At 39.5% G+C, this 13,225-nt stretch overlaps 1 protein-coding gene across 4 annotated transcripts in view; it reads right to left on the bottom strand.

Moving 5' to 3' along the window:
• USP10 (ubiquitin specific peptidase 10) overlaps positions 1-12,339 on the bottom strand; it is a 34,333-nt gene extending 21,994 nt beyond the window's left edge. For 2 of the 4 annotated variants that reach the window (XM_072980821.2, XM_072980823.2), the window contains exon 1: positions 12,239-12,339. In XM_072980821.2, coding sequence (XP_072836922.2) covers positions 12,239-12,307 — 69 coding nt within the window. In that variant the 5' untranslated portion in view covers positions 12,308-12,339. Of the gene's footprint in view, positions 1-11,763; positions 11,920-12,238 lie in introns of those variants that run through there. The other 2 variants (XM_072980822.2, XM_078380492.1) reach the window with 1 other exon arrangement.
• Between the last annotated feature and the right edge of the window lie 886 nt (positions 12,340-13,225).

The following is a 13,225-nucleotide window of genomic DNA, read 5'->3' as shown; positions in this document are numbered from 1 at the left end:
AAATAAAAACATATTGTAAATTAAAATAACTGCAGTTAATAATGATATGACATAGTCTGGCAGTTCAGTACAAGCTGCTGAAAATTTCAATGATCTTCATTTAAAATGATTTTTATTTTAAAAACTCCTTCGCCAGATGTTTGCATAAACTCTTAGGTACACAACAAGCTGAGAGCCAACTATTAATTAAACTCTCTATTTAAAAAACTGTAGACGGATTATTCAACCTTAGCATTCCTGATTCAAACTGCCCCCTCCACCCCACCCTCCCAATATTCTTAAATATCCATCTCTTGGTGTATAGCTAATGATAATAACTGCTTTCCAGCTTATACTGCTGCTTGTCTGTCACTTCATCAAATATCTGTTGTGGTCACAGTTGGGATATACATATCAAAAACCTCAACTCCCCTGGTTCTTAGTACGGTTATGAGCTTATGACTATGTTATCAGGAAGATTGCTATTTAAAAGATTCCTTCACCTCATGCTTCACTCCTTGCAAGCTGAGACATATCTGTGGTCTTACACTCATTCTTGGTTCCTATTTTTCACTGCTGCCTATTCTTAAATGCTAATTCAAACTGCTTCTCCCCACCCCCCAACTTCACTTTTGCTTCAATGCCCATTCATTTTGCCAAATCTTTTCTTCCCTCATATTTTGTGTGCACTCAAGTCATTTGAAAAGTCAGTGTTCACCTAGGCCATATTAAGCTGCTTCTTTAACACAATCTCCTTTTGTCCTGCCCCCCCCCATTTATTGTGACAGAACGCTATATACACATAAACAAGCAAGAACACTATATGGACCAATGTAATGCAAGATTTCAAGGCTATGAAGCCATTTTAGAGTCCTAGCACTAGCATAAAATTTAGTCAGAAGATTGTCCATGTAGTTGGTCCAGAAAACAAAGCTACTTGGTCTAGAATGCAAACACTGAAGGTAAAAAGGCCATCTACCTCTTTGTAAATCTTTCCAGACAATAAAATCTCCCCAAGAGGTTCTCCTGAGAGTATAAGCACCTGCAGAGGCTTACCTGATAAATGCATACAAATGTGTGTGGAGTCCGAAATGATTAAATAAATAAAAACCCAAACATGCAACCCTATGTTCATGTGGATATCTAGATAAGTCTATGGAGAGAAGGCAGTTAATAGGAAAGTGGCTATGTGGATATGAAAAGGTTGCAAAGATTTACATCTAAAGAACAAAACTGTCCAACAAATGCTTTTACATTCCCACACTCAAAAGTTCAACTACCTCTTTTTTCTCAGCTATGTATGATCAACTTGTAACTCTGCAAGTCAAAGCCCTGCTGAAACTTCTAATAATGTTTGCCTTTCGTTTCTTATTTCTAGGAATGAAGCAAAACTGCACTCTGGGATTGCCTTCAAGTAGTTACAGGTAAGGATGTCAATTCTGTTTGTCCTCATCTGGTGAATGAGAAAAGATGAGATTTTTTTTATCATCAATGTAAGACAATTAGCATTTTTGTGCATTTGCAAAATTAATTTTTATATTACAAAGAAAATATGCATTATGGGGGAAAGGTGATACATTCTGACTTCTTATATGGACTTGTGAACACAGCGGCATTGTATGGGTTGCTTCTCTTTGACTAAATCCTGTCCAGGTGTATCCTTTTTTGTTTTGTTTTTTGGACTGAAAACTCCAGACTTCCCCAGGTAGCAACTTCAAGAATTGGACTGCAACTCTCAGAATTTTCCCAAGAACATTCCAGACAGAATTCTGGTAGTTGTGGTCTAAAATAACAAACCTGCATATGTCTACTTTTTGATTAATCTTTTGCAGAAACTGTCCTGATACAATGGGGGGAAAAAAGACACAGGAACTTGAAGTAAGCCAAGATTACACTGAAAAATGGGTGGAGTATCCAGATCCAGCTACCCAAAGGTTTACAACCCCATGTCAGATTCTGACAACAGTGAAAACAAGGAGAAAAAGCACAAGGGTGCAATAGACATAGCAGGCTCCTTCCTCTTCACAAGAAAGCAATATACAAAACCCAGTGCTGGTGGCGCCGAGATTGACAAAAAGGAAGGGGGTGGGTTGCTTTGGGGACATGGAACAAAGCAGAAGCAATCACCATTCTGAGCATGGCCTTTGTCATCCTTCCTCTCCTTGGCCAGCCTGTCTTGTTCCCTCATTCTGGAGCAACACTGGCACATGCATACCCCATCACCATGCCATTGACAGACTCTCCACGTGCAATGACAAACCACAGGCATCTCTCTTCTTCTTCAATTTCTTTACCACGAAGAGAGGGGAGACAGAAAAGAATGGACTCTTTTGCTTCCAGCCTCCCTCAAAACTAAAGGTGTGCATGTTTCTGTCCTGTATTTCCTGTATGTGTGTGCTTAGTGGAAAGGCATTAGTTCTAAACTGAAATAGGAGATCAGATGTAAAAGTGATGCCCAGACAGGTATGTGTTAAGAATTAAGGCACATGTAACTGAGCATACACTCAGCCCAGGAGTTTGTGGTTACTGGAAGATCCAAGCTCAAAAGTTATTTCACATAAAATATACACTACTAAGTTTCTTTCCCAAGATACTTTGCTACTTACCTAATTTGGAGTTTTGGGGGTTACTGCTATCTTTGGTTACTGCTGTTAGTTAATTATTTTCTACTATTGTCAAATAACCTGGAGTTAGAAACCCTTTCCAAGCTACATGTAAAATATGAGCAATGTTCTGCTCACTTTTCATGAAGTGTCTAAACATATAAAATGCTGCTGAAAAGTCACTGACAGCTGGAAGCTATACTTTGAAAGCTCAAAACTTAAAATATTATTTTAATGACAAGGATGCTGTGGCCTTTCTCGCCTACACTGCCTTATAGCTGTAGAGCCATAATTATCCAAATCCAAAATGAAGGAAGAAGCGCTTTATAATAGTTCTTCTGAAGCCAAATAATGAGGCTAAAGTAAATGTGCTTTAAAGTTTTGGTTAAAGTACTGGTGATCTGTTAAGCACACTATGCAACACCCTAAGTAATCTGACAACTGTGACATGTTAGAAACCATTCTCATATTTCAGTGGACTTCTGAACAACATTAATCAAATAAAGCTTATTTCAAATACAATTATAACTCAAAAAACATTTTAACAACGTAAAATGTCTGCTTGAAAAAAAGGTCCTGAATCATAACTTACTTTAGATGAAGTCATGCAAATCAAAAAAACGCAATCATGCAGTCCAAACTGCTGTTACACAAATAAAACTCATTCCCACGCACATTTGTCTCTGTAGCTTAAATCAATACTTTGAGCACTTCATGTGCTACTCTAATACAAAGAAATTTCAGAGAATTAGACTGGAATGAGAAACTGAATGAAATCCTCATAGAATCATAGCTGCGAACAGTCCATTGTACATCAACATTTGTTATTTAACAAGAACACTGTGCACAGAAAAACACAGTAAAATCCCTAAAACTAGGGATCTTAGATTTTCTGGACTACAAATACCATAATTTTCCATTTTAGTTCTTTCAGGCACATTATAATCATCTGAATTTGACGCTGGGAAGAGGACAAGGGCAAGGATATACCTGTCAGTGGACCACTGCTCTCCCGTTCAGAGCCAGGAACATTCACCAAAGTACCGGAGAGGGAATACTGAGAAGTCAGGAGGTCTGAAGAATGAACAGGTGGACTCGGGAAAGGAGAAGCTCCACTCTCAGGAAACTGAGCCTCAAAGCAAAGCCCTTCTTGTGGAGGTGGTAATGAAAACTCTGGGGCAGAAGAGATGACCCCTTGTATAGAATAGGAAGGTGGGTTGCCCCAGGACATAGTGGATATAAATGCATCATCATCATGAGGAGAGACAGAGGCAGATCTGAGTTGCAGACCACACAGGTCAGGGAGGCAGTGCTGTCTTGATGCAAGAGAGGAGGAGAACAGGATAGGACCTGAAGGACGCTTAGGAAGACTTCTCAGATGTGTATTGGGATGTATGATATTAATCATAACTTTTAGCATTTTAAATTATCTGCATTTATTATGGAAAAGACTGAGATAAAAGAACCCACATTGATGAGTCGCACAGGAAGACACATCCTCCTTCTCTCTAGGCTATTACTTCACAATCCAAGTGTATTCTCAGTAAGCTGTGGCTATTGGATCAATCACATATATGTAATATAATATTAAAACAGCTACTACAGTCTCAGGGTGTCTATGAAAGCAGAGTGGTTTGAGAATGACAGAGCATGACAGAGGGATGGGAGAAGTCTTATTTGCTCAATGATGCATTACTGGAGCATAGATAGCATCTATGGTATTGCACTCCAAAAGCCGCAAATCCTGCTGGGGAACTGGCAAGGAAGACAGGGATGTTTTGCAACTGCTACTACCAGAACAACCAGTCAAAATGCCTTTTACCTATTTTATTTAACAATTACCTGGGGAAAAAGCAGAGGCCTCAGTGGTTTCTGTAAAGTAATGAAGACTTCCCATCAAGTAATTACCAGCTAAAATAAGCTTTTAACCTTATTAATAAAAAAATTGTGTGCTCTCAATTTAATTCTGACATACGGTGCCCATTTTCAGGGTTTTCTAGGTAGCCTTATGAACCAATCTAAAATTGTTGTGTGATGTAAGAAAATGTGGTGGTGTAAGAAACACTCTCTAGTAGGCTGCATGAACAACATTTTTGCACCCCTTATTTTCTGAAATGTAGGCTTAATGTAACAGCTCCTGACAAATTATACTTGGCTACGAATTTAAAGAACTTCCAATGCTGCTGGGCACATTAACTTTTCCAACACATCTTTCAACTCTTATTCTATCTAGATCAAACAAAGGCCACTGTCAACTTAAGCAGATATTAAGTGACCTGGTAAGCCTCTTAAGATCTCACCAGTGAAGTAACAGTTTCTGATGTGCATATACAAGGGCCCTTCCAACCTTACCTTGGAAAACCACTGCACAGTTTAATACATGCAAAGTGAATTCAGAAAATAACTCTACAAGACACAGGTAAGTCAATTCATATAAATTACACATCAAGTATTTCCATATATTTGTCTTATCCCAATAAGAAAAAAGGAGAATAAAAAACAAAAAGGCACCATTCCCGGAAGCAAACATTTCCTAGAAACTTGCATCAACGTGAGCAATGTATATATTCAATGCTACATAGTAAAAACCCTTTCCCAGCTTTCTACAGTGTTGAAACTAAGGAACATTGTTACATGCATCAGAATATTTAACTTGTTTCATTTGATTTAGAGAACTGCAAAAGAATCAACATTTCAGTTCTCTTTTGAGCTAAACAATTTCATCTTTTTAATTACTGCAACAGAATACACACAATTCTTTTGAAGAATATGAATTATACACAGGAAAAACAGGAATTTCTCGTCCTGCTTATAAACATGTTTTAGAACTGGGAGAAGCTCTCCTGCCATGAAGCACCATTGTTCCACACAAAAGTTCTTAATCCTGAGCAGTATGTTAAATGGCTATATATAAAGCATTTCAACTGAGCAGAAAAAATGCAGCTCTAGCAAGGCAGTTCTTTCAGACTCAATATCTACTTTGCTGAAACAGCATTAAAATGACAAATGACTATAATCCAGTGGCTCAAAGCTAGCAAGTTCTACTACAAACAAACCTGTATAATACTGAAAACAGCATGCAGAAAGTATGTAACAGTGAACAGTGTAAGTTACCTATAAAATTCAGGCATAGCTTCTGATTCTTTCCCACTTTAACATTAAAGCCAAATCACAGAGGAATAATTTTTTAACATAGCACTATGTAGAAACAGACCATATTCTGTTGTATCCACAAAGATTTAGAGCAGAACTCAAAATAAAGAATACAGTATCTGTGAAATACATAAATTCCCCCTTTATTTATACAGCACAGTTCTAGCAATATTCTATTCTACTGGTCTGCTTGGAACAAAACAAGCATATACTATTGTTCCTGCCTGTCATCCTTTCCTTTCCCAATGACTTCACAACAGAATTCAAGACTATAAATATTTATGTCACAATCTCTGTAATTTTTAAATGTTAACTCTGGCCAGAATAAAAAGTACTACAAAACCTTCCTTGCTAATTGTTCAAGAAGAAATATAAAAATATTTTTATTCTATGAAAAAGTGCATTCCACGGTACAATATTTCCTTAATTCAAAAGAATAGAATTATTCGTGGAGTGATCTATAGGACTTTCCAAATCTGAGGAAAGCAGCAACACTTTCATTTCAAACTGAAACAGTAACTCCAGTTTTTTAAAAAAATTTAAAACTTTGTGTTGCACTCAAGTTAGAAGAATTCAAGGACCTGTCTATACAAGTAACAGAATGTGGAGCCTGAATGGACCACATTACAAGAGCACAGGGAAGGAATCATGTTGCTGAATACACTAAAACTCTTAGAAAGCAGAAAACCACCACAGCAAGCAAAGGGTTGGCCTAGAACCTCTTTCTCTGAAATGATGAAAGGTGCCTTAATCATTATGGCTAAGTTGTTGGCTACTATACCTTGGCTATTTGAACACTACTAAGCCATACAATGCAGGCATGAGCTGCTGTTAAAAACAAGTCAGTTGCCTGCAGGGAACAATGTAACTTTCTGGACCAAGACTGTCTTGTCCGTTTGAGTTGACAACTTAGCAGAAAGTTATGCATATCAGTTCACTTTCACTGACTTACTTGTGGGGTTAGAACATACCACCCTAATTTAAACTGTTTTGCAGAATGGAAAACAAAATTATTTTAACACAGATTTCTGAGTCACCATTCCTCCATCTTTTACTATTATGTTTGCTATTATTGCAACATCAATTAGCCGCTACAGATTTTCCCAACCTCTTTCTACTATCTCATCCCTCAACTTCTCCACAAATTTCAAGGTATCAAGTAAAATTAATTTTAATACTTAAAGACAAATCATATTCAAGAGCAGAAAATAATTATGTCCAGAACATACTCGTTTCTAAACATGAGTGTTTTCATTTAACCCTAGAACAGTTTCTATTTTGTTTTTAAAATAAAGTGATTATGTCATTGTAACATACACTCCTCCATTTTTCAACAGCTAAATTAATCATGCTGCAGCAAAAACTTTAATATGCAGAACAAAGTAATTACCAGAGATTTCAAGTTTAGTCATGTCTGAGTAAAATTTGTTCTTTAAGAATGAATACACCAGGAGAGCTATAAAAGAACAGCCAATCCTGCAGATACACATTACACAATAGTTCTGAAAAATATAACATAATCAAAATTATTCAAGAAAAAGAAATCCATGTTCTATATGGATTTGGATCAAGGTGGATTAAAAAAATCAATATTTTAAAATACATATATAGATAGAATTATAAATCACTATTTAAATTTTAAAAAATCATTTTTATTTAAAAATCTGATTGTTTATTTGTCATTTCGAAGTGGAAGTAACCTCACTTATTGTATACAGATGGTATAAAGTGCATCATGATGTTCTATCAGTATTTGAAGTGAAAGGCTGCTGGATTACAAGCAGAACTTTAAATTATCTATGTGTGATTGCCTTTTTTAATTTACTAGTTTATTATTTATTCATTTATTTATTTAACTTATATGCTGTCCACTTTACCCAAAGGTCTCTGGGCGGCTTACAACAATTAAAATTCAATTAAAATACAATAAAAGATAAAATGATTAGTTAAAATCATTTATTTCTAAAGAAAGGAGTGTAAAATAATAAAAACAGACAAAATCAATTTACATCAATTTTATCTGTAAGAATTAGAATATGTGGTAAGTTGAATCACATCTAGAAAGCCTACAGAGAGAGACAGATTTGCCACATACAGCTGTCAGCACATCTGATACTAGAAAGAGCATTCCACACAGTAGGTGCTAGCATGGTTACTAGAACCAAACCTCCAGAGTGACAGGACTGTTGGGAATGGACATAGTAACTTTTAAGATTTGTTAGAACGCAACTCTCATCAGCCCAGTCACCACTAACAAGACTGCTCTACAGCATATTGACTGGCATACACAAGTTACAGCTAAGTTAACCCTTTGTTCATTGAAATTTCACTGCCATTAAACTCATTAGCTGGCCTTAGGGAAACCATACATTTTGTACATCATGCAATATTCACAGTGGGTTAGTTCAGCAAGAAAATGGCCACTAACCATCCAGCTACCACAAGAGTTTTCTACACATGTGAATCATGAACATTCCTAATGAGGCTAAATGTCTATATACTAAACAATGTATAGAAGCGCTGACTCTTTGGCATCCGAAAGCCTAACTCCTACTTTATTATTGCCATCACTTTATACAAACTATTGTGCAACTATCATATTTTCCAAATGATGGCTTCATTTTGGAATTTCCAAAAATTTGATAGTTGCAACTATTCACACACACAAGAAAATGATGTTTATTTTATAATACAGAAATAACAACTTTGAATTTTTTAAAAAATATATCATTTTGTCTTTTTCTTCACTGCTCATTCCTCAAAAAGGCAAAGACCTGAATGTTCACAAGTCCATTCTGTTGCCATTTTGCTGGCAGACAATATTCCACTGGCCACTTCTTAATGGTTTCTTTATTATCCAGAAGGAATCCACTGAGCTATAGATTCACACAGCAAACATTCTGCAGACCACATCTAACATTACAAAGTGGTCAACACTAAGAGACTGTGCCTTTCCCAAAACCATTTGGTGAGGTTTATCTAATCCCATACGAACCTTTGCTTCTCTAATCCAAATCTGACTTTCTCTCCATTCATTACAGACCATCTACACAGAAAACACACTATGGGTTATGAGTTACTTGACCCTGGGTACTTACTACTAAATGCTACACACATTCTTACACTGAATAAGCTAAAGAAAACTCTGAAACCTCATAAAACCCTTGGTCTGAATCCAATAATAGCATTTTAAATCCATTACTTAAGATTCTAATAAGACAAATGCACAGATTATTTCTGATGCTAAAAAAACTCTGAATGGGAATCCTCAAAACTATGAATGAGAATCTCTTAAGTATGTTTTTTTCTTTCTATCTTATGGATATCTGTATTCATTCTCTTCCATTATATGTTATAGACAAAATACAACACACATGTCTACATTATATAGCTCACAATGAACATTCTGAACACCAAAACTCTGAAGTATTAGAACCCCCAAGAAAACAATATGCTGTATTGTTTGTATACTGCCTTACTAAAAGAAAAAAAGAAACATCTTCTAAGAAATTATTTTCATCAAGGCATTTGGCAAGCCATGAATTTCTTGACTAATGTAAATCTTCCCTTCATATCTGCTGGACCAGCATAAATGCCTTTCCACTGTGACCCTCAAACCAATACAGAAGAAACCATAAGTGCAGATGCCACTTGAGACAGTAGAAACCATAAGTGCAGATGCCACTTGAGACAGTTTAAAGTTTAATTTATGTAACATTTTCATCATAATGGAGGAAACCCTGTTTAAATCTTTAAAGCCAATCATGTTTATTATATTAGAAGCTTTTTAAAAAAATAGATCCTAGTTCTGGTTATTGAAGGAAACCAACATCTTACACAGCCTATGTCAACGCTTCTTCATGTACCTTGATCCCCCTCTTCACTCTAATCAGACTGAATATAGTTTATATTTCTTCATCATAATATTTTCAGAAAGGCGTGAGCTGGACAATCCTGTCCCAACATGTAACAGGAGATTTTAATTACATGATATTTAGGTTCCATGGTCAATGTACATCTTTCCAACAACCTTAAGATTTTATATATTCCAAGCATTCTACAAACAGAAATATAAATTCACTCTGTTATTTCTGCATGTTTTTTTGTTCTCATCCTTATTAAACATATTAACACAATGGCTGAAATCTTGTTGACTTGCACAATAAATCATACTAAATTAGGCCTACTGACCCAGGGAGGATTTAGAAAGTCAACTCTTCTGTAAACTCCACTGATTTATATAGGCCTATTCCAGTTGTGACTTACTTCACCACATTATCACAACTAAAATAGGCCCATTTGAATCAACAGAATTTACAAAGGAGTTGACTCACAAAATCCCCCCCCCAATTCAGCAGCAGTAATCTAGTGCAATTACTACAAGTTTTCAGGTATCATGGCAAAGTAGGTGTGTATGCCTTGGAGAGCAACTCCTGATATACAAACTATAATTAAAAACCATCAAAATGTTCCAAGAAAATGTTACAATTTTTCAAAAATACACCACTCAGTCAGCCCCTATCTGAGTATAATGAAAGAATGAATGAAAACAAATCACCCCTATTGTCGAATTCATCAAATGTAGTCCAGGGCCTTTCCCCCATTCTCCTTTAGAAATTGGTCCTTTGTTTCTCTCCAATTTACATTGTTTTTTAAACCATGATTATTAAGCTATATTAAGAGTCACACAGGACTTAACGACTAAACAATTAAGCTACATACTACTTATTTCCTTTCAAATTTAACAGCCACTTAAAAAAATAAAGATTGTAATCACAACCATTCACAATCTTACTATGAAACAGAAGCACCAAAAATGAGCAGTGATATTCACATACTAGTAAACCTGCACAAGAAATCAGATTGTAAAGCTGCAGTAGGTTGCAGGTTTCAGCCACAAGAGAGGAAAACTTTATGGCAAAGCCTAGAAAAACTCACAATTAAAGAAAGAGAAGTATCTGGCTGCAAAAATACAATGTGTATGCTTATGGTAGAGTAAAATAAGATACAGCTCTCCATTATGTGAGATTTACTGCCAAGTAAACCCTCAGCATTCCTAAACACCTAGAAATAAAGCCCCATCCTTGAACTTTTGAAGTTCTGCTGCCACACAAGTACATGAATGCTACATGAACCTACCAGAACACATACTCCTAGAAATGAAATCCCACTTCTAAATATTTATTTTCAAGTGAACTGCTCGGAGGGAATCAGGATTGCAAAGCTGCAACATATATGCATACCCTTTAAACTGAGGAGGCAAAGGCTAATCTTAAAAAAAAAAAAAAAAACACTCCACCGTGACTGAAATCTAGGAGATCCTCACTCCCAAGTAAACCCTCTCACTGCCCAGAGGAGCTGTAACGTCAACCCAAGGGGAGGAAGGAATCAAAAAGGAGCTTCAGAGCCCCATCCGCTGGCAAAGAGGTGCCCCCCCGCCTTAAAGTTCAAAAGAAACTCTCCTCCCCCCTCCTCAAAAAAAAATAACTCTTGTCTCTCCATCTCTCAATAGGCTCCCAAGGAAATCGTGCAAAGGCATGAGAGCAGGTCTGACTCCTGAGTAAGAGGCGGGAGGGGAGGGGATCGAACGGGCCGTCTCCAGAATGAAAGAGTAAAGGGGTGTGTGTGTGTCTGTTTCTCCTTTCGGGACCCCCTTCCAAAATGATTCCCACCCCTACCTCTCTCGCACACACACGCACACACACGCACAGCTCTTTTGGGGGCCTCCCTGCCTCCGCAGCCCCCGCGGCCTAGCCCAAGAGGCCTGCCCCGCCGCCCCTCCACACACACGCGATTCAATGAGGCTGCAGAAATCGGACCGGGAGGCCCAGCCTAAGGTTGCAGGAAACCCGTGCCCCCGCCCCACAGAAAAGAGGGAGGGGGGGGAAGAGAAGAGGGAGAGGCCAGGCCCGGCCTTTGGGGGGGGGAAGGGTGGGGAAAGCCCCTCAGAGGAAGGACAGGATTTCAAAATAGGGGAAAAAGAAAAGAAAGATACCCTCAGGGGGTTTTTTATTAGTATTATTTTTACCTGGGCGCTGTGGACCGCCATGGCGCCCCCCCGCCTCCCCGAGAGAGGGGAAGAAGGGAGGAGGAGGCGAGCTCGGCGTCTACCTCAAGCGCCTCACGCTGCCGGACCCGCCGCCGCCGCCGCCATCTTCTCTCCTCACGCGCGCGCGCGCACACACACCGCCGCCGCCGCCAACACAGGGCGGGCAGCGCGAGGCGGGCCGGGCCGGGCCGTCGCGCCTGCGCGAAAGGGCCCTCGGCGGGCGGGAGCGCGCGCGCGCGCAGGCGCATCTACCCCACTTCAGAGCGTCCGCAGGCGGGCTCGCTCTCTCCTCCCCCCTCCCCGCCCAGTCTCCATGCGCGCGAGGGAGAGGACTTGGTCCCTTCTTGTCCCCTCTCGCGCGCGTGCGTAAACAAAACGCCCGCCCGCCCCTACCCCCCCTATTGACAGGAGGGCGGGAAAAGGGGAAAGAGCATGCGCAGAGTAGGCAGCCTACCCAGAACCAGCGAAAGGAAAGGAGAGAGAGAGACACAAGGGCGCATGTGCGCCTTCCTCCGCAGACCATTGAAGTTGGGAGCCGCGCTGGAGGATAAGAGGGGAGGGAGAAAAAGGAGAGTTGTGCGCATGCGTATTTCTGAAGGTGGGGGCGAAAGCTGAGTTCTGCGCATGTCCAGTTCCAACACTGAAAGCATAGAGGAGCTTGAGTCTGTCGTTGCTGGGGAGCGGCGGGTGTGTTGTAGGCATGCGCAGTACTCGACATGGCAGGGACTGTTCTGCGCATGCCGAAATTAGCATTTTATAATCCCAAACCGGAATTACAGTATTCCTGACAAAATCTAAAATCATAGCCACAGGTTCCATCACCTCCTGGCAAATAGAAGGGGAAGATATGGAGGCGGTGGCAGATTTTACCTTGTTGGGCTCCATGATCCCTGCAGATGGTGACAGCAGCCACGAAATTTAAAGATGCCAGCTTCTTGGGAGGAAAACAATGACAAACCTCGGCAGCATCTTAAAAAGCAGAGACATCACCTTGCCGAAAAAATTCCAAATAGTCAAAGCTATGGTTTTTCAAGTAGCGATGTACAGAAGTGAGAGCTGGACCATAAATAAGAGCTGACAGCCAAAGAGAACAAACCTATCCATTCTGAAGGAAATCAACCCTGAGTGCTCACTGGAAGGACAGATCCTGAAGCTGAGGCTCCAATACTTTGGCCATCTCATGAGAAGAGAAGATTCCCTGGAAAGGACCCTGATGTTGGGAAAGTGTGAAGGCAAAAGGAGAAGGGGACGACAGAGGAGGAGATGGTTGGACAGGGTCATCGAAGTGACCAACATGACTTTGACCCAACTTCGGGAGGCAGTGGAAGATAGGAGGGCCTGGCGTGCTCTGGTCCATGGGGTCACAGAGAGTCGGACACGACTTAATGACCCAGCGCTTGCCATGGAGTCGCAGGTGGCATCTGTGGTCTGTTCTGCCCAC

Source organism: Pogona vitticeps, chromosome 10, assembly GCF_051106095.1.
Source record: "Pogona vitticeps strain Pit_001003342236 chromosome 10, PviZW2.1, whole genome shotgun sequence".
NCBI classification, from domain to species: domain Eukaryota; kingdom Metazoa; phylum Chordata; class Lepidosauria; order Squamata; family Agamidae; genus Pogona; species Pogona vitticeps.
Note: the sequence above shows the minus strand (reverse complement) of the source record. Positions and strands in the feature narration are given on the sequence as shown.